At 37.3% G+C, this 22,600-nt stretch overlaps 1 protein-coding gene across 1 annotated transcript in view; it reads left to right on the top strand.

Annotated features, from left to right (window-relative positions):
- Positions 1–22,330, top strand: part of B3GALT1 (UDP-Gal:betaGlcNAc beta 1,3-galactosyltransferase, polypeptide 1) — a 469,881-nt gene extending 447,551 nt beyond the window's left edge. Inside the window, exon 4 of the mRNA XM_012726495.1 lies at positions 16,992–22,330. Within this exon, the coding sequence (XP_012581949.1) occupies positions 17,221–18,201 (981 nt within the window). The 5' untranslated portion in view covers positions 16,992–17,220 and the 3' untranslated portion in view covers positions 18,202–22,330. The remainder of the gene's footprint in view (positions 1–16,991) is intronic.
- The last annotated feature ends 270 nt before the right edge of the window (positions 22,331–22,600 follow it).

Raw genomic sequence — 22,600 nt, 5'->3', positions numbered from 1 at the left:
GTAGTTGTAGTTGATACCAAAGGTTTTTCTAGTCCAGTTTGAACTTCCATCAATGAAACGTTTTCTCAAGCTTCACAGTTAAGGAAATTAAAATGAAAGAAATAAGATTGTATCATCCCAATGTAGTCTGCTTACAGTAGAGCTCCATTTATACTAAGCAATCCCACACCACCAGGTTCCCTCATGTCTCACTTGACCAGATACCTGGAAGAGCTTTTATGGCAAAACTTAAGATAGAAATCCTTAGGCTTGCCAGACAGTCAAACTCATTATTGGAGTTGGCTCATTGCACAGGCTACCTGGCTGTGCTCACGTCAGCCTCTTAATAACTGCCCCAATTATGTAAGTGATGTGGACATTCATACCAGAATAAGCCGTGAGATAAATAACCTGGAAGACTTCAAATTGAATAGAGAATTGTCTCACATTGTGACAGGCTCTCAGATCCCATGCTGTTCTTATCCAAAGAGCCAGAGAGTTGACTTAGTGCTAGTTTAAAGACAAGACCCAGAGGTTTCAGTTGCTTGTATTGTTTCTCGAAATATTAGCGAGAAGGACTAAGGGGCGCAGTGCAGATTGACGAGTCAGGGTGTTATGACTGTCGGTAGCGCCATGTGTGTGATTTCAGGGACCCCTGGCAGCAGATCATTGTTGGTGTCCTGGTTCCTGATTCCACGATTGAGATGTGTGGAGTTTCTAGACAAGGCTTTATAGACTCGAGAACATTGTCATCTGTTCTAATGGTCACATCATTGGAATCCCAGAGAACGCTAACAAAGTGAGCTTTGGAAAAGCAGGAAGTCTGTTACAACAAATTTCTAACATTAGAGCGATGCTTACATAAGTGAAATTCGAGTCTTTGAAAACAAAATGCAGTGAGAGGGAAGAGTAGAGAGTAGCATGCAAAGGTGTTGATATTTGCTAAGTGGCGAAAGAACACATGAAAATGTTCCTATGATATAAAATCCTGTATTTAAATGAAAACACATAAATTATAAAGAAAGAACATTTCTATCTACATCTATTTTATATATTTTTGATATTTATGGTTGGTTTTAATTTTCTTCTTTTGGCTTATTTAGGTACTCTAATTTTTCTGCTTTTAATATGTTTTGTTTTTATTGCTAAAATAAAACCCTTCTCAAACATGATAAATCCTTAAAATATACTGGTGGGAGAAATTAAGACAATCAAGAATAATAAGTTACTCGACTTGCAAAAAAATTTTAAGTAGATACTTTAATAGAACTACGTTTAAAATAACCAAAAGCTTATAACTTGCATGCCTTCTCTAAGCAACAAAAGAAGCTTAGCAAAAAGTGGTAATAGTCATTTACAATTCCAAAAGAACAAGGAGTATTCTGCCTGATACAGCCTGCAGTCTGTTCTCAGGACTCTTAGCAGAAGACAAAATTCTCTGAAACATATCTCTGTCTTGATTTTCTTAAAGAATTAGCAACAATGAAGGCTCTGAAAAGTCTTGCAGTAAGTAAATACAAACTTTGCTTAACTTAGTGCTTCCACCCAATCACATATCACAACCCAGAGTCATAACAGTGTTAGAATATATCTCTTTTATATGTCTAACTATAAGGCAGCACTTATAAAGCTGCTTTCAAACTCCATTGAATACATTACTCTTATTGGGCATCTACTTACTTTCCTAGCTCTCTGACCCAAGTGGGGGATACATACTAATTTTGATTTCTGATAATTACAGCATGAACCATGACCTGGAGCTCTTTAGGGACCCAGAAGCATGGCACTTCTCTGTTAGTCTTCTGGGACTGACACAGGCCTGGGTAACTGTGGAGCCCATTATCGCTATTGTATTTCATGTCTTGAAAACTTTCCAGTTTTAGAAAGTTATTATTTACTCTACCCTGATTACCTAAAATTCAAATCTTTATCTAGCAACAATATATGGTCTCTATAAAGAATTTCCCAGCATACCAAAACCAAAACCTAAGTAACAGAAGCTGTAAAGATAATGCCTTGATAGGGCAATTTTGGCAGTGAAATTATGTTGGCTTCAAAACTTTTCATTGTATATCATCTTATCAGTACCTTGGACATGACATGAGGTGAACCCATGTCATACTGGTTATGGGGATTTCATAACCAGTTAGGGGATTTCATGGAGGAACACAGAACAAAAGCTATTGCAAATAATGACTGTGGCTATAGCAACCCAAGGTGAAAAGCACTATTTGCATCACTTTATCACTCCTTAGAGATCCAATTTACACATGTTACTGCTGTAACTGGACAAGATGGATGTAATCACAAATGACCTACCACAACAGCAGGCCAGATAATTTATTTAAAAATCAGTTTGAAACAACATTCAGGAGAGAATAAGTCAAGGACTTGACAATTGCCAATTTATGAAAAACTTCAAATATTCATCCCAGAAAGGTTTAGATTCACTATGGTGTTTCCTATGTTTCTGTTTTATTAGTGCTGGGTTATTATGTGTATATACCTGTACATGTACATGTATGTGTTTATTGTTTTCCACAGAATCTTTATCTTTAGTCCAGAAAATTTATTTTTAATCTAGAAATATTATGACAAATTCATGAGTTCAGAAATTAAATAAGAAACAGAAATTTGTCTTGAATGAAAAGGAACATACATGGGAGAGGATAGTTTATACTCAAAGTAAAAATCAGTTTTTGGTGTAGCTATCCAGCACATCAAATAAATAATTGCTCTAGAATATGGGTCTAACTATCTATGTTATCTCAGAAAAGGGCTATTGATGTTGGATGTTGGATGACAGGTTACTGTTTATGGCTACCCAGAAGCCATTTACTCAGCCATTATTTATTCGTCAACTACAGTATTTCTTGCACTGTGCTATTATGCTCCATATAATAATAAAGATAGACATAATGGTGAATATAGTAAAAATAGTGTTAAATCCCAGATAAAGTCTTTTCCCTTACACAAGTTACAATTTATCAAAGAGACACAGTTAAAAGCAGTTGAGGAATCTATTGATTGAGGGGGTTTTCCATGGAACATAAAGAAACAGTCAATCTAAAATACAATCATTGGCAAAGTTATAAGTATATAGAAGGTAAAGAAGTGATGATGGTATGGTAGAGAAAAATATATACTCATAAGCAATAACTTCCTTTGCATTCTCAATTTCAACTATATTCTACCATGAAGCCATACTCAAAGCTCCCTATTTTTTCAGATAAGTAAGTCATTTAAAGCCTTTATTTTTTCTGTATGCTTTAATCTTACCATTGAATGTCTCTTCCTCTAACAGATTTTTCTCTTCTTGATATGTCTCTATTTCTTAGATTTGAGATCCAATTAAAAATTTATCTCTCTCAAGAATTTAGCCCACTTATCCCCATCAAGATTTAACTATTTTAATTGTAGCAGCATAGCTAATTATTCTTTGTTTCTTCTCACATTGTTTATCATTAATATAACTATAAATTCCATAAAGTTAGGAAATTTGCATTTTAGTCTTTTAAATGATATAACATTTATAAATTTTAAGCATGGGACTGTCAAATATAATGAATTAATAAATGCAAACTAAAACATAGTGAAGCCTTTTTTGTACCTTCCTTCACAAAAAGAGGACAGAGGATAATAGTTGTCAGAACATCCCCAGAATTGGGAGTTAGCCACACACATCATGTATAATTATATGAGTAAAGCAAACATACCATAAAAAAAAATCAAATGAATTTTCAGCAATTTTTTGAAAGTGTGGTTATGGCAGCCTAGTTTTAAATGAAGGTTGTGTGGTTTTCAGTGAGTTTTCGTATGATAAAGGGTTATAAGAGTTCCCTGGTAGAGATAATCAGTTGGCATATAGGGCATCTTGCTCTAAGCAAAAACACAAGAGCCATGTGACTTCTATCCACATGTCATATATTTCTAGACAGTATAGAAAGAGGGAAAAAAGAGATTTTAAATATAGCCCTCTATTTAAAATGTTGGTCCTCACAGGGCCAGTGTTATTTAGCATTTTGCAGTATGAGTTATAGCAGGGACTTAATGTTTTTATGGTGTTTGGTAGTTCTCGTAAGAAATAAGTGGCTGGAAACAAATAACAAAAATTCAACTCTGTATGCCATTTTCAAGTTTACGATATACCTTATAACCAGTGTGAATAAAGTATCATTTTATTTTTATACTTAAAGAAGTAGGGAGAATGGTGTGTGATGAGTTCATCATGACAAACAACAGAATCTGTAAATCAGGTTAAGGAGAAAGGAACTATGAGAAGACATCAGGTGTTTCATGGAATCTCTGGGAAAGCCAGACCCATGTTAGGTTACTCGGCATCCAAAATAGCATAAGCATAAGCAACACAGCCCAAATAGTGCTGCTGACAATTCTTTGAGCTGTTTTGGAGGACACATCATTCCTTCCAGTATCTCTACTCATACCTACAGTGTTCACATTTGTAAGGCAGAAATTCCATCAAAGTAGTTCCAGAAAAATCAGATACCTTGGTCCCTCCATTTGCTTTCCAGTTAATCGAAAGATCCAGAAAGCAGCTCTGTTCTTTGTTGCTGACTCTGGCATTGGAATCTTGCCCAGAGGCATCTGATTTGGGAGAACTAGGTCATATATCTTTGTTCTAGTTGGGACCTAGGAAATTAAGTTTTAGATCTTGCTTCTTTCACAATTGGCCCATTTTGGAAAGAAAAGCTAAAGCAAATTAGAATGGGAAGTAGGTTAGGTTATACCAAATCTGTCATAAATTAAGGATTTACTTGATGACAGTCACATAGTTAGTAATCGGCAGTAATCAGTTAAGATACTTAACCAAGAGAGAATAGTTATTTCATTCTGATAGAGATAAATAACTCATATGGCTTTTAGAGCTTAAGTAAAATATCCCTAAGAGCACTGTTTCCTTTTGAATTAAAATTCCAAGAGCTTCCAGCATCAGTACTGGTTAATTTTTTAGGTATCTTAATAATGTGAGGGGAGTAGCCTTATGAATAGAGATGAGAGGTTTTTCTCTTTTCTTCCATCCTTTCTTAAGAGAGAACTAAGTCTTGAAGGATCTTAGGGCTAGAACGGGCCTAGAGCCATGGTCAGATGCACAGTAGTAGTGAGTCTGTTTCCCCTACAATTACATTCTCCATGGATAATTAAAGAAAACAAGAAATGGACAGCCATGTGAAAAGTTAAGTGTAGAATATAAAGTCTGGACCCACATATTGCAGTTGAACAGTTCTTCAAATTCAGGCTTACTCACTGGCTAGCTCTAGGACACTAGGCTGGATTGCTGCATCTCTGGGTCTCAGTTTCCTGTTGTGTACAATACAAACAATGATTGTTGGTAAGATCATATGAGTTACTTGTGAATCATTATGTAATCCTAGAAAAAGTATTGATTAAATAAAAACTACAACTTACCAGGTTATTTCAAAATAAATGATAATATAACATCAACCTTTATTAATCAAATCTTAATGATGTACCAAAGTCATCTACCTAGCCACAAAAATGGATATAGTTTTGAAAATGACAACTGAGATTTTTCCCTTTACTTTCTGATGGTTTTACATGTGTGTGAATCCATGTGTCTTTTGTTTGTGTTTGTTTGTTTGTTTTTAAAGGGACTATTTCCTTTTACAACTGATCTTTTCCAATTATATTTAGAACCTTTTCTAAATTCTGCTTTTACAAACTTTCAAACTGAGGGGTTTTCAAAATACATAATAAGAGATAAGGAAAACAAATAGCTTGAAATCTCTCTTTTTTTTTTAAGATTATTTATGCATACAGAACTGGGGTACAGGCCAGAGGTGCAGGGGTGGCGAGAGGCTTCACCAGAGACAGAGTGGGGAGCAGAACAGGCAGATCGAGGAAGTACACTGCTGAGGAGAGCGGCGGGTGGGTCAGGAGAGGTCTGCCACGCCATGTGGTCTCCTCCAGGGCAGGCGGGAATCGAACTCATGTGGAAGTGGCTTTAGCTTCTCAGTGCTGTGCTTTAACCCGCTGCGCCACCAGGGAGGGCCTGAAATCTCTTTAAAAAGGCATTTGTACTGTCTATCTAGGATTCACTGAAAGTATATAATTCAGTCTTTAAACAAAAATTAGCCTTAGTATTTCAGGGAAAGTCATTTCTGGTGGGCTGAGTTAAAATGTACTTTTAATAGAACTTTGTAATATTTTAACAGTTTCCAAACAGCCTGACATCTCTTGAATAAAAAGTAAAGCTCAAATATGTAGGTGAACAAATACCAGTCATTTTTATCTTTTATTTTCATTAGTAAAACCTGGCCTATGTGCCTGTTCAGTTTATCTATGATACAGACTTTGTGGATTAAGAAATTGGATGGTGGTTTTCACTTTGTTTTCTAGAGGAAAAAAAAAATATCAAAAAGCAGAAGGAAGCCAACTGTCTCCCTGCTTTTGTAGAAACTTACATAACAACTGTCTGAAATTGAAAACAGTGCTGAAAATGGGAAGGGACATTAAGGCCTATTGGTCTCTGACCCACCTTTGTGGTGAACATTGGAATGTGATAGAAGAAGCCTTTCTCGAGAGAGAGCTTCCTCTCTTGAGAATGACTGAGGATTGGTTTGAAGAATGTAAAGAGCAAGCAAAGAATGGTTTAGTGACAAAAACACAAAAGGAGACCACAGGGATGAAAAGAAAAACAGAAGGATACAGTAAGAATCTAGCAAGAGTTACCATAATTCAAACTGTTTTCAAATCTGCCCTGTCAAAACCGTGACGATTTGTTCTTTGATATGATTATATTTCCAGCTTCTTGTTCATGTAAAATGTCAATAAAGCTCAAAAATCTATTTTTAAAAAATGAAGAGATGTGTAAGTGTGTCAGAAGCAGCTGAGAACAGAGTCTTGGACTGGGAGTTCCTGTGACCTTTTCAGATGGGTTTAGTGTGCCACACTGATAAATTGTTAAATGGGTGAGGAGTTGGAGAAAAGCAGAAGACACTCATTTAGAGGCTCTGGATTTGAAATGAAGGAAAGCAATATAACAGTAATTTAAAGTGATTCCTGGGTCAAAAGAAGACCTTATTGTTGCTCTTGTTTGGTTTTTTTTTTTTTTTTTTTTTTTTTTTATTATAATAAGATTTGTTAATACCTCTGTTCAAAGAGAAGCTTTTTTTTAAGCAAAGGCAGATCAACAGTCCTGAAGACCAGTGACAAGCCAACGGAAATAGAAAGACTAAAAGTGCCCAAGAGAGCAGAAGAATCCTTCATCTAGTAAGTCAGGGAAAAACAACAACAACAACAACAAAAGTGGCAGAAATTTTGATCAGTGAAATATATTGCAGTTTTAAAACTAAGAGTGATTTTGTGGAGAGAAGTTTCTGATAGATTTCATGGCCAAGCTACAACTTGAATCCTTTTCTGTCAGCTGTCATCTTATGCTTTTTCCTGGAGACCAATCTGTCTCAATCTCTTTGATTGTGAGTTTAACCCCACAATATTTAAAGTCACAAGAATCAGAACAGAGATGATGGACCTTCGTGGAGAGTTATGCAGTGTAGAAGAGAGAATGAAAAAGTGACACAGGTGTGAGAATTGAACCACAAGAGGCCTTGGGAGTGATTAATATTGTTACCTCTGCCCTTGGAATCTAATTTAGAGGAGCCTAATACAGCCTAAGGCAGATTCGAGAACTATGTAGGTGGATTGTGGTCAAGAATTCAAGGCACTAGTAGGATGGAAACTGGCAGATGGCCTCCATATCCACTGGGGAAATAAGAACCTTTAGCGAAAGGAAGTTGTAAAAAGAAAGAAGTGTGTAGAAATAGAATCCTCAAGCATAAAAGGTTGGTGAAGATGAAGTTGAGCAACTGTTTGGTGAATAGTTGTTGGGGAGCAATGCTGAAAATTGGCACAGGAAAGGACTTTGAAGGACCAACATAGATGGCTGGGGACAGAACGAACCAAGTAGTTTTAAAAATTATACCACAGGGCCCTCCCTGGTGGCGCAGCCGGTTAAAGCACAGCACTAAGAAGCTAAAGCCACTTCCACATGAGTTCGATCCCCGCCTGCCCCGGAGGTGACCACATGGTGCAGCAGACCTCTCCTGACCCGCCTGCTATTCCCTTCAGTAGTGTACTTCGTCAGTCTGCCTTGTTCTGCTCCCCACTCTGTCTCTGGTGAATCTTCTCACTGACTCTACCTCTGGCCTGTACCCCAGTTCTGTATGAATAAATAAGATCTTTAAAAAAAAAAATTGTACCACAGATTTGAGAAACAAGAGGGCAAGACTGAGAAGTACCCTGCCAAACAAAACTGATACTGTCACCCAGGCTCTCCTTTGGGTATAATTTAGAACGACACATAAAACTGATTCTAATGCTAAAATTTGATAAATCCTTGAGTGAAATGATATACCTTGTAGTATGTCACTTCAGATAGGTTCTATCACAACCATGAAGAGCCTGTGAAGACAAAAATTGTTGCATTTTATATTGGCTTTGCCTTGCACATCTGTGAAATCATCATGGTTTAGCCTTCAGGGTGATTTGGTATACATAGAATGTCAACTACAGCAATGAAAATGCTACTCAGAGGGCTATTTAAATCCAGTGGATTTTTAATATTGTAAATCTGTATTCGAAAAACATTGTAATACTACATCACATTAGTGTTAATAATCACAGTGTTCATTTGCATTTTCTCTAATGTGTATATCACCATTGTTTACAGAAGTACAAGACCTTTAACCATATAGACACTGTATAATAATATGGGAAGCTTCCTATTAAGCAGACACATAGAAATGTCAACCTTTTTTTTTTTTCCTTTTGAGCAACAGCCAAGTAAGAAAAATGCTTTTGCTCCAATTAGTCAAGATGCATAGACTAATCGTTGTTCATGAAGTTATCATATAGGCAATCTTCTTAGGATTTGTCTTTATCACATTTATATTAATAATGCTAATACTTTTCACTCCCATAGTACTACTCAGCTTTCAAATTCAGTATATCATTTGATCTTTAATGACCCTGCAGTGCATGTTCAGATGTTAACATTCACATTTTACAGATGAGGAAACAGACAAACAAGTGCTTAGAATTCAGAGCTAAAAATCTGGAGGTTGAATCCAGATCTTTGGGTGACATAAAATCGACTACCTACAAAGTAAATTCCTTAGACATCAGCTACATAAAGTTATTTTGCACTATTACATGTTCCAGTAACTTGATGTTGTATAAAGAAGCATTTAAATTTGAAAAGGAAAAAAAAAAAGTAAGTCCTCTTCTATATGTCACCAGTCCCTGCATGTTACTAATATCCATCTTTGAAATGTACCTGAAAATATAATTACCTCTTTGTAATGGACTGTCTAAGAAACATCTTAGATTTTATAGATAGTAAGTTCAATAATATTTTTCTAGTTCTAAAATATCTGTATCAGCTTTCCCCCACTAACAGGCTAAATGAATACTCTTTTCGGTATTGCATAGCTCATCATTTTAAAATTTTCTCAGCTGCTGTTTATATTACTAGGATGACTTTCCTCTCATCCTCTTCCATGTCTGTAATAAAACACTCTAGTGTTTCCTCTCCCAGTGGAGAAGCCCTACCCAAGGCCCAACCACATTGCCAGGCTCCAAGGCGTCTCTGATTAAATAAGTGATTACTCTGCCCATCTTTAAAAATGTGTACCCTATCAGGCATTCAGGATACAACACCCATCACTGCAAAGGAAGCCAAGCATTTATTTAAAATAATGAGATATCCTCATTTTCATTTTTCCCTGAGAGGATTGTAGCGATGTTTTAAAATTCTTCAAATTCTAGAACTAGGGCAACACATTGATTTGAAGAAAGCTGTAATCTTCCCTTCTAATTTGAAGTGCACTTTTTTTTGCAGTGAAATGGAGTGTAGCATTCAGAATAGCAAGAGCCTAAGCCCACACAAAGACATCCTCATCCCAACCACTCTTTTTTTTTTTTAAGTTGGCCCATTCTTTTGAATGTAGATTTATAAAGACCTTTTCAATAAATTTTGAACTTAAAAGAGAAGGGTTCAGATAAACTCTTCAAGATTTAGGAGGGAAATAATTTCAACTTCCCAGTCATAACGGATATTACCTTTTGCTTCCTAGCCTTCCTCCTGTAAATGATCTGTTGGGTGAGTTCAATTGTGGGGTCTCCTTGAAAAGATTCATAATTGAATTTTTAAAAGGAACAAATTACCTCTTTGTCTTTCTGAGGCAAAGGAATCCGAATGCTTATTTCAGCGAGCATTCAGGGATTTCAAATTCTATGATATGGTGCCTTCCACACCAAGGAAGCTTACTTCAAAGAAAGGCCAGGAGAAAAAGCCAGCCCTCTGTGATTTGGGGAGATAATAAGTTAGCAAGCTGTATAGCATAATGGTTTATGAAATTTTTCCTTCAAGGACCATTATCTAGTGCTAATAGTGCTTTATTTCTTCCTCTCCTGTGCTTATTTGGAGCATAATTACAAGAGCAGTAGAAAAGGAGGGAATTGGGCATCAAGATAACCATTTACTAAATTAATGCAGCCAAGTAGTCTCTCGCCTCTGGGGTTCATTTATCACTTAGTTCTGTGGTGTTAGTCCTCTATTTCCCTCACAGAATGATTCTTTAATTTCACTCATACACTAGCTCTGAGAAAAGTCATATGAGATCAAAACATCTTTCAGGATGGATCCCTTCTGCCCTACTCAGTATCATGATGTGTTCTACAGCATTTCTCAGCTTCTTCAAGAACATTTTCAAGCACTCAATAGTTCTCTCCTTTCACCCCCTCTCCCTGCTCCCCCTTTCTCCTCTCCCACTCTCTCCCCTCACCTTTTCTAAATTGTTTTGTTGAGTCTTAAGTCTTCCTTTCACTCCTTTTTTTTTTTAAAAAATTGCTTAAAATTGAGTTTTTCCCAAATGATTTATCGTTGTATTCTACCTACTCCATATTTCTAAAGGTACTATGTGGATTTTCATGTTAAAACCACTTTTGTAATGCTATGTGGCCTAATATTCAAATCTGTCTCCAAATCCTAGAGATGCTGGTACCCTAAGGTGACACAGAGTGACATTTGTTATTCCCTAGAAGCCAAGTCAGTGTCTCAAGAACTTTTGGTCAAAATAATTTGGAAAATGGGCCACAGTCTTGACTTACCTCTCTTAGCTTACAGTTTTTAAGAGGATCAAGGTAAGGAGAAAGATGGGAATAAAGGATTGCTTAGAACTATGCCATATTCCTCACATGGTTTTAAAAATATAACCTGAACTAGCTTTATTTTTAATGTAAAAATACACTAAGCTTTGTGACCTTTTCAGCACTCATGTTCCATCCTTCTTGAATGCTAAGCCCCAAATTTCTTATTCTTTAAAAATTGTTTACCAAAACCCATAAAATATGAAGGAGTGAAGTCTTGTGGAGCAAAGTATTTCATTTTTTTGAAATGGAATACAGTGGACTTGTGCTGCCATCCCCTGAAGAAAAAAATATGATGGAACCCTAACTCCCCTACCTCCAATAATTCAAATATGATCTTCTTTGGAAATATAATCAAATGAGGTAATTTAAATGACCTCATTTATAGCTGGTTTCCTTGTAAATAAGGACAGGCATCCTGATAAAAGGGAGCATTTGGAACAGAGAGGCACACAGGGAGAACCACATACAGATGACAGTACAGATCAGGGCGTGCCTCTGACACTCAGGTATCACCCACAAACCACCAGAAAATAACAGACAAGGATGGAACAGATTCTCCCTCATAACCCTCTAAAGAAACCACCCTGTCATCATTGCAGATTCCTCACCTTCAGAACTGTGAGGCAGTAAGTAAGTGTGTGGTACTTAAGCTACCTGATGCCCGGTACTTCATTGTAGCAGCACTAACGAACTGATCCAGGCAATAACCGGCATCTCTCGGGGCTGAAAGTCTTTGCAGGCATGTATGGCGTAGCCACAGCAGGGGAACCAAAAGCCAAGAAGAGTCAAAAGACCAGAGGGAGGGACAGTAGTCAAAAAACAAAAAACATATTCTTAGTGAAACATTAGGCCCAAAGAGCCAAGAAAAAAACAAAAAGTTTAGTGGACTCAAAGACTGACCCACAGATGGCAAAGCATTCTGTCCTCAGTTCAAATGTCACCTGCTCAGAGAGTGACCCCTTTACTTAAAGTAGTCCCATTAAATCCCTCCTACCACAGTTCAGTCTCTTTCCCATTAAATCACTTTCTTATCACTACCTGAAATTGATTTTGCAACCATTTCTCATATGTTCAATTTTTGCCTCCCTCTCCTAGAAAATAAGCTGCCCATCTGGCTCACCAGCTTGTAAAACAGTGCTTGGCATGAAATAGGTGTTGAGTGTATCTTTGATGAACAAGAGAAATATGTTTGACAATTGAAGGGAGATTAGAATTTGGAGATGCTGTATTAATTGTGTCACCAGGGAGTGACAGCAGGTCACTTGTTAGGGTCTCTGCAGATTGGAATGATTCCACATCAACTGAAGTATGAGGTCAGTTTGGCTCCACCTTCCTGAACTATGATGGAGAAGAATGTGAGCTTGGCATCCCAGGCTATGACAGTTCAATCAAGACCCACTTCCCACATGTTCCTATATCTTACTTCTGGATAGAAAGCAGAACTTCAGCAATTGGGGACCTTTTTAAAACATAAATTACTTAAAATATTAGACAATCCATCATGCAATTTCTAGGAAAAACAGAATGGAAAATTCTGTCCCATTAACTTCCTGAAAGGTGAAGGTAGGTTGTTATTGGAGAGTTCTGTAAATGAGGGAATCTGTGATACAATAAGAAAGATAAGAATATCTTTCAGATGTTCTAGTTAGATTTTTCTCTCTAGAGGAATTTGTGTTTAACAGATGACAAGTTAATGTGTCATCAGTGCCTGTGGTTGTGGTAAGACTGCTAAAAGGAATGACAAATGATAAGTGTGCAGCATTCTATTTAATTTATACATTAGTGTGTCTGTTAACAGGACTTCTTAATTTAATCTTGTAAAACTGAAAGGCTCCTCCAGAAGCTTCTGCTTTGTGACACTCAGTCTTCCACAGAACTTTTCAGCTAATATAGTTCCTTTACATTTCAGTGGACTTTGGTTTTGAATTTTTCAGGATGAAAACATAATTCTCTAGCAGAAATATCTGTATAGTGCAATCACAAAGCTAAAAAACAAAAACAAAATAAAAACCAACCTAACAACAATTCTATGTAGTTAGGAGAATCAATCAACATATATGCTTTGGATTCTAATTCATGAACTAACATACTCCCTACTCTCTTAGTATCATTGTGATGTCATTGGCACTGTTCCTCAGAAATTCAAAATAATGTCTATGATGTATTTGGGAAAAAAGCAGATGTTAATTTTTACATAAGGCCTCTGAGGCACAGAATAGCCAGGTAGAATTACTACAGGAATAAAACATGGACATTTGACCCATTGCCAGCTACTTTATTCAGCATAAATGAAATTACTCTTTAGAGTTAAACATACCATGCTATTCTCTTTTAATACTATTTCTGGCCTAGACTTATATATTTTTACCTAACTGACCACCTTCAGAATCTGTTCTGTTGTAAGCAGAAAGGACATTTGTAGCAGCCCTTGCTGTAGACCCATATTATCTCAGGCGCTTGAGAATCTAAGTGGTTCTTTTATACAGTTCAAATCCTCTATTTTTATTGGTAATGCACATTTACTAGTGACCATGATGGAATATTGTGACTATTTTTGTTCTCATGTCTAACAAAGAAGAAAATAGAAATGGTGATTTTTACTGTGTGCGTGTCAGAGCTTCCGAGAAAAATAATTGCAAGTTTTTTTTGGCCTTCTTCACCGTTCCCGGTTTTCCCCCCCCCCAAAATCTTCAAACTTTAATATGTTCTTTGCAAATATTCATTTTTTGAATCAAGAATTTCCACAAAATGTGTGTAGTATGATCCGTAGCAAATCAGAATGAACTAGAAAAATATTCAAGCAGTGGACTCCCAGATGTTACCCTTTGTCCTAACAAGCCTGAGGCAGCTGGGACGCCTGTCACTCACCCATTGTGTCAGCTTGAGTTGGCTACTTCGTATCTCTACTTCCCATTTCACATATGTAGAATGGCGAAACTACATCTTTTGGAACACTGTAAGGAATCAGGCCATATAAAACACATAGCACAGAATGTAGTGCAAGGTTTAGTACCTGATAATACTACATATTTCTGAGACCCTAGGATAACAGTAGTAAGAAGGATTGCATTTGCTAGCTGCCTGGGGAAAAAAAGCTGCTTATTCTATGAAAAGTGTTTATGAATATGTAAACATTATTCATGTTCTCAGCTACTTATCTTCTATTTCACCCTCTTTTACTTCTTTATAAATCTCCCAGATATCAGTGTTTTTAGATCCCTTCCTCCAGAAAAGCCACACAGACATTTATTAAATGAAGCAAATTGTCATTCTTCTTAGGCATAGGACTATGGGGGAAAGAAATCCTTAATATGGGAATGTGACTTGCTGTTGAAATCAGTGGACAGGACTTGTGAATGGCATATTCCTCCCTATGCCCTTTAGATTGCAAAGATGGGTCACCAGCTACTCAGCTGAAGTGGTTTTTGAGTGCCTCTTGTTGCTGACTGTTTCTTCCCTTGGAGATCCCCAAATCTCCACCCCTACTCACCCCTCCCCCATCACGCAGTGCTCTTCATTTACTACAATATTTGTAATCTGACACATGCTGTGCTTTCTTAGCTTTTTTGCACATGCTCCTCCCTCTGTCCAGTTTTCACCCAGATAATTTCTGCTTGTTCTTAAATATTCATTTCAGATAAACTTCTTGAAATGTCTCTGACTGCTCCCCAAAGCAGCCTTGTGGTTTGTTGGCAGGGCAGGACTGGGAAATGGGATTTACATTTTAGTCCCTGGAGTCATACCAGGCACAGTCACCAGGACTGAACCTGGTTCTCCCATACTCTGTCTACCCCCTCTCCTGTGTACCCCAAGTGCTTTCTGATGCTAGTGCTTATCACATTGTTTTAGTAATTTATTTGAAGTCTTTCTTGCTCCCAGACTCTTAAGTTCCTTGTGGAGGAGTATGGGTTCGACTGTGTTTTTCCAATACTTTGTGCACACCATTAATCTTCCACTAATAGCCTGATTAGTGGTTCCAGTGGAGAATTTGACAGGAGTCTCTTCCAGGTGTGTCTCTCTGGGAGTCCCTTACTGGGTTAGTGACAGTCGACACGAAAGTTTGCGTAAAGGGTGAGAAAGGGCATAGGATGATAAAGTTAGGTTTATAAAATTGATACAAGCCTTGGACAATATTGGACACAGTGTGTTTTCTAGTACCATTTTAAGACTCACATTGCTTTGGGGTGCCAATGGAGTTGATGACCGCATATTCCCAGTTGAGAACCCCTTTTCAAAAGTCCGTTCCTGACTTCTCTCATTTATGTTTGCTTACTGTTTAAGGTGTCAAAGCTTACTGCACATCAAATCCCTCTTTTTATCAGCTTGTTGCACCTTACAGCAGAAATTTCCTCCAGGAGACCAAATACCAGAGTCTATATTTAGAGAGTACTTATTATGGGTTGGATGCCTGAGTCATGCTGCTTGAAGCCATTCTAATATTCATTTAGTTGGAACCGTAACCACAGTGAGTTATTGCTAGTCTCATATGGGCCTTATATTCACAGTCAGCTCTTGGCTTAGACAAATGGCTGTGTATTATCTCTGCTGTTGCCTATCCTGTCTTTTCATTTCATCATGACTGTTGTGCTTAGAAACATCATTTTCAGTCAAAAAACCAGTTAAATTCCTTCAACACAGTCTGTACATTCAAGTGTATAGTTTTGATTGAAGCAGACTTTGTTGAAATTGATACCCATTATCTTCTCTCTCTCTCTCTCTCTCTCTCTTCTCTCTCTTCTCTCTCTTCTCTCTCTCTCTCTCCTCTTTCTCCTCTCCCCCACCACCACTGTTTGGTCTCACTGGGAAGGAAACCATTTTTTCCATAGATGAACTTTGTAACCTGACATATATTTTTAGCTGACATGATAACAACTGATGTTCTATAAGGGCTTAGAGTTCTGAAGAACAAATTTTCTTACATGAACACCAATTAATGTGCCCTGTTGCCTTCATTGAATCTGTGGCCCCCAATCTCAATCATCTTTCTTATCATATCCCTGCTATGCTTATAGGCAAGTGTAACTAAGTAAAGGGAATTAAAAAGTGCCAGCATAATTTCATCAAAAGAGCATAAAGGCGAGTTGTGAAAAGTCACAAAAGTAATACCATGTCAATCAACTCAAACATGAATGCTGCCAGCGTCTGAAAGGACACTTGGGTGATGGCTTCCAGACATGACGGAGAAAGATATCCTCCAGATGAAGCCTCACAGAAGACTGAGAATTAGGAGCTAGCATTTGTGAGAACTACAGGAAGGGGAAAATGAGAAAAATTGGGAATTACTTGTAAGTCATCTCCAAGAGAGACAAGTTTAATAGAGATTTCCCTGTGGTGACTGACAGATTGTCAAATATAGGGCTAGAAAAAGCCAAGAGATGCTGAGAACTGATCCCTTCATCAGAGTCAAGAAAACAAAAACCCAGACTTGGAAATAATGGAAAAGAGTGATGAGGTCACTTGTGAGACTCTCCTGCTTGAATGAGGACTTTAGGGTCAGAAAATATTAACTGCAAAGAAGGCCCTCTGTGAAAAGAGGGAAACTTTTTGAATTACTAATGTTGAATTTACTTCATATTCTTCTAGAGTTTATAGTCTATATACTTGCTAATGGGTATATATATATATATATATATAAACAATTTCTATCAAGGGAAGAAATGGGAAGACAGTTATGTGAGGATGTTTTCAGTACTGATGGAAACAGATGCTTGTGTTTATTTTAGTCATTGTGGGTAATTCTTATACCCTTCTTTTGTTGTTTGAAGATATGAAATGACTAAATAATTCTGAACGACAACTGTACTTTATTGATTTTGCAGAATTAAGAGGAAGATTTGTGAGGCCTGGAGCCTTCCATCAGGTTTGGAAGGAAGAAGAGTGAATGCAGAGGCAGCAGAGTGCCACTGAGACCCACGGACAATCCCACACTCATACTCCTGTATTGACCTTTTAGATTTATTTGTAATATGCAGCCTCTGCAAGATGAGCAAAAGCTAATGCCAGCAAGGCCTATTCTTCAGTATTTGGAGTAGACGTGCTCGCAAGACAATGGCTTCAAAGGTCTCATGTTTATATGTTTTGACAGTCGTGTGCTGGGCCAGTGCTCTCTGGTACTTGAGTATAACTCGCCCCACTTCCTCCTACACTGGCTCCAAGCCCTTCAGCCACCTCATAGTTGCTAGGAAAAACTTCACCTTTGGCAACATAAGAACTCGGCCTATAAACCCACATTCTTTTGAATTTCTTATTAACGAACCCAAGAAATGTGAGAAAAATATTCCTTTCCTTGTTATTCTCATCAGCACTACCCACAAAGAATTTGATGCCCGCCAGGCAATTCGAGAGACTTGGGGAGATGAGAACAACTTTAAAGGGATAAAGATCGCAACACTTTTCCTCTTGGGCAAGAACTCTGATCCTGTTCTGAACCATATGGTGGAGCAAGAGAGTCAAATCTTCCATGATATTATCGTGGAAGACTTTATCGACTCCTACCATAACCTTACCCTCAAAACTTTAATGGGGATGAGATGGGTGGCCACTTTTTGTTCAAAAGCCAAGTATGTCATGAAAACAGACACTGACATTTTTGTAAACATGGACAACCTTATTTATAAACTACTAAAACCCTCCACCAAGCCAAGAAGAAGATATTTCACTGGCTACGTCATCAATGGAGGGCCCATCCGGGATGTGCGCAGTAAGTGGTATATGCCCAGAGACCTGTACCCTGATAGTAACTACCCACCCTTCTGTTCAGGGACTGGCTATATCTTCTCAGGCGATGTGGCCGAGCTCATTTACAAGACCTCACTCCATACAAGGCTTCTTCACCTTGAAGATGTGTATGTGGGACTGTGTCTTCGAAAGCTGGGCATACATCCTTTCCAGAACAGTGGCTTCAATCACTGGAAAATGGCCTACAGTTTGTGTAGGTTTCGCCGAGTTATCACCGTGCATCAGATCTCTCCAGAAGAAATGCACAGAATTTGGAATGACATGTCAAGCAAGAAACATCTCAAATGCTAAGATTTTTACTAGTGTAAATACATTTCTTTGCTTTTTTAAAGAAATGGGGCCTGGGGTGTTGATATTTTATAGGAGTCACCAGGGGAGATGAACTGGTGAAGGGTTTTGTAAAAAGTTTTTTTCCTTACCGCTTTTAGTTCCTTTCTTGGATTTGCAAATGTTAGACTCTGGTTGTAGAAACAATACATGAGTTAGAAGGACCATGTTTCATCCTCAGGTCCTAAGGCATTGCCATTGATCTCAAAAGCAACTTCCTAACAACTGCTAGGATTCTCATACTGTGTATCTGAGATAAAAAATCTGGTTCTGGGAAATTGAAACAGTAATGTCTTCATGTCATCCCTGCAAAAATGAATAATAACTTTTCAAAAACAATTTAGAAATGCAGTCAGGAAGACTTGCTGGATGTGATTATTAACATTATGTGTGCCATTACATTTGAATTTTTACATATATTGCCATATAATGTGTACAGTATCTTTGGTTCCTCCAAGAGATGAACTTAGTACTGGCAGGAGACTGCAGTTAAAAAATTGGAAATTTAAACTTGAGACTCAGATATTCTATGTTTAGAAGATAGCACTGTTTGCTTATCCAAGGAATAAACCTAGTCAGTAGGTGGAATGTATGTAAAATGCTGCTTAGTGAGGTAAACAAGGAATTTGGTTTTTTGCTCTTTCAGAACAAACATTACTTGATGCCTCCAAGGAGACTTTGCCAAACATAATCTCATCTGCATCCCCCCACACAGTGTCGCTAAGTGCATTTTACAGTTTCTGGCTCAGATAGGTACATGTGTAGAAACAAGTTGGTAGGAAGCCAGAACAACAATAAATCACATGGAAAAAATATGAATTTCTGTGTACACTATAAGTAGCATAAGTTTAGCAATAGTATAAAGATGCCCCTCCCACACATTCACATTTGCAAAGCATGTAAGCAAATCTTGGGTACTGATATTATCAAATGATTTTGCCCTAAAATTTATAGCTATAATGCTCTCTAACATCCCGAGCATCTAAATGCCTCTAGCAGCAATGCTGTTAGGAGGTGTTCTGGAGACTTGGTGGTGATTAAGTTTCACAAGAAGGAAGGATTGGGTAGCTTGGGTTCAGGTCTCATTGATCTTATCGTACTTACTGGGTGTGTGAGCAGGAATCTTCTACCTACTTTGCTTCAATATGCTCACTTATAAAATGGCTGGAAATAACACCTACCTCACAGGTGCTGTGAGACTGAATTGCATTTGATAACTATTCTGACACCCTTAGTTAAAAAGGTGCTACTTAATGCAGTGTATTGTGCATTATGCTACATGCTAAAATAATTACAGTGATGGGCATCAGTGGTAGTAACGTTATCTTAATATAAAAATCTACCCCGAGAATACTAAATATGAACTAGTAGTGCATCAATCCTTCTAAGACATTCACTTTTCCTTGGATAAAAGTTAGGTATTTGGGGAAGCTTCAGTTTCTCTGTCATTTCTCCTGGCTTCTATGAAAATACATTGTTACTTCAGTGCATTGCCTTGATATTCCAGGGTGCTGAAAGAGAAGACAGCTACCTTTCTTTGGGAAGGAGCCTCTGACTGAGGGTATAGTGGGGGAAAGTTCGGGAATTAAAGCACTTGCTTTGCAAAATGTATCACATCAATTTAGATCTCAGGAAACATTTCATCTGAATTCTCAGTGAGAACCTTTAGGACAATTCATGCTGAACCACCTTTATCATAAGAAACATAGCCACCCAGCAAAGCTACATATTGACCATCTACCAGTCATCAGAAAACTTGTTTCATTCAAAGAAAACTTCACAACTGAAAAAGTACAGCTTTTTTTTTTAACCTGACCCTTCAAAGCCCCCCTAAGTTGATAGCAAACAGGTAGAAAAAATGAACAATCTCTTGAAATCATTGGCCCTGTCATCCCTGGCACAAAAGAACCCAATATGGCACAGCCCTTCTCAGCCTTTAATACATTTTCATCTTAGTTGGCAAGAATGTTGAGTTTGATTAAGAGACAGTATTAGATCGCCTGGGGAGAGAGATACACAAAAGGTGAGCCACCCCTACTCCTCCTCCTCAACTGCTGTGAATTCCTATCACTTGAAAATTCCTATGGTTTTGTACTTGGTTCGTCTTTCAGCCATGTAGCGAACCAAGTGTGTATCTCAGCTATCAAATTGCCACTACCTGATGCTCAGTCAAGCCACCTTTGGTGTGAAGGAATTGCACATTGTAAGCATCATATATGCACATCTATGACTTGTTCGGTATGTGTGTATGTCTGTGTGTGTGTGTGTGTGTGTGTGTACATAATTAATAGAGCCCTAATCGTTAAACGGAGCAAAAACCAGAACATCGTATGTCTTAAAGAACTATTTCCTAACTCTTATGCTAGGTAGTGCCCATGTGACCAACGTATAAATATTCATCAGAGACCATATGTATATATTTTAAAGACCTTTTTTTCTTCTCCCAAACTGTACTGATAGCTAGAATCTGCTTGCTGTGTAACATTTTCTTCTGCATGAAACTTGGTGAGGCAAAACCATTGGTCTGGTGTTTCAACAGCCTAAAGCATGTTTGCCCTTTGTTTTTTGAATGTTCAAAAAATATTTAAGTCGAGTGAGCCAGAAAAACTATAATTTATATTTTGTTAATGTTATGTCATTGATCAAAGTATACTTTCAAGTATTTTAAGGCATTTTTCAAAGTTCTTATTTCTTTGACATCAAATATTTCAGACAGTATTGTACCAGGAGTCATTCAGGCAATTTTTATAAAACCTCTGACTGTTCCCTCACCTGTTTTGTTTATTGTGTACGGAAAACAAAAGGGAGCAGTAATCAATCTCTGTATTCTTATATTTTCTCTTTTTTTAAATTTATTTTTGGATAATAAGTGTTTTTTTTTTTTTTTTTTTTTTTGGTGTCGAGTGTTCGTGGCTTTGTGTCTTCTTACATTAGAGCAAATGCCAGTGTCAGTATATAGTGCCGTATTTTTCAGTAACCAAAATCAAACATGAAAATCATTTCGATTTGGATTAAATTCAAAAACAACAAAACCCCTTTAGGTGGTATGATATGGGGAAAACATACTCTTTACAGGGAAGTCAAGGAAGGAATTTTTCAATGAAATCTCTTCTATCAAAAGACAATGGAATATTTGCATTAAAGCATCTGGGATTCATTTTCTACCTTTCCTAATATGTGGGTTTCATGGGGGAATTGACTGTCATTTCTTCTGTAAAGGTAAAGATAGTTTTTATAAGCAACAGTAACTTGTGAATGAAAAAAGTAATTTACTAGAAACGCTTGATGATAATTGACATTTAGGTATATTGTTATATATGAATGATTGTATTTATGTATTTATTTGTCAAAATTGTACATACTATTTCGCCAAACGTAATTGTCTGTAAAGTGCACTCTCCAGGTTTGTAGTACTGTTTAGGGTTACATGGGTTGCCAAACAAGCTGCTAATCAGAATACTATTTTTTTGTATCGATGTTATAAAATTGAAAATTGACAAATAGATGCTGAGATGTCTTTACATTCAATTTTTTTACCTTCCTCTGGAATCTTTAACTGTTGATTGAAAGCACGATGCTAATGTACAAGCCCATTTGTCATGAGGAAGATTATGGTTTCATAAAGCTGATTTTTTTTTTAAACATTGGGACAAATAAACAGAGAGAGAATATGTTTTCCATTTTGTTTCTTTTCTGAAAGAATCTCTTTGATATGATGTAATCCTAAAAATTAACTGATGACCTGTTGTTTTAATTAACCTTCTCTAAATTCTCAGCATAGGTAATAGTTTAAGTCATTCATAACTTGTATGTAATAGCCCAGTGCAACTTTTCAGTTACTTAAAGATGATTTGGTCTAATAAACCATGGATTACTTCAGGATTTAGGATACAGACATCTCTCTAGTCCCTTGGCAACCTCAAGAAGTTCTAAGGGTTGAACACAGAATAAATTCCAATCCAGGAGACATCATATTGATAACCTAGTAAATTACAACATGTTTAATTTAGGCAAAATTGTCATTGTTATGTTTATGTTCTTGTGTCTTTTGGAATATTGTTATTTTAAAAGTAATTGGAGGCCCTCCCTGGTGGCATGAGGAGTTAAAGTGCAGCACTATGAAACAATCTGCAGCCAGTGAAGCACGGGTTCAATCCCAGGCCAGGGCCAGGGAGGTGACCCACATGGTGTAGCAGACCTCTTCTGACTTGCCCACTGCTCCCCTCAGCAGTGTATCTCAGTCAGTCTGCCCATTCTGCTCCCTATTTTGCCTCTGGTGAATCCTGTTACTTCCCCTGCACCTCTGGCCTGTACCCCAGTTTTTGTATGCATAAAAAAAAATAAATTTAAAAAAAATAAAAAG

This window comes from Condylura cristata, unplaced genomic scaffold (genome assembly GCF_000260355.1).
Source record: "Condylura cristata isolate star-nosed mole 26May11 unplaced genomic scaffold, ConCri1.0 scaffold00002, whole genome shotgun sequence".
Taxonomy (NCBI): Eukaryota; Metazoa; Chordata; class Mammalia; order Eulipotyphla; family Talpidae; genus Condylura; species Condylura cristata.
Note: the sequence above shows the minus strand (reverse complement) of the source record. Positions and strands in the feature narration are given on the sequence as shown.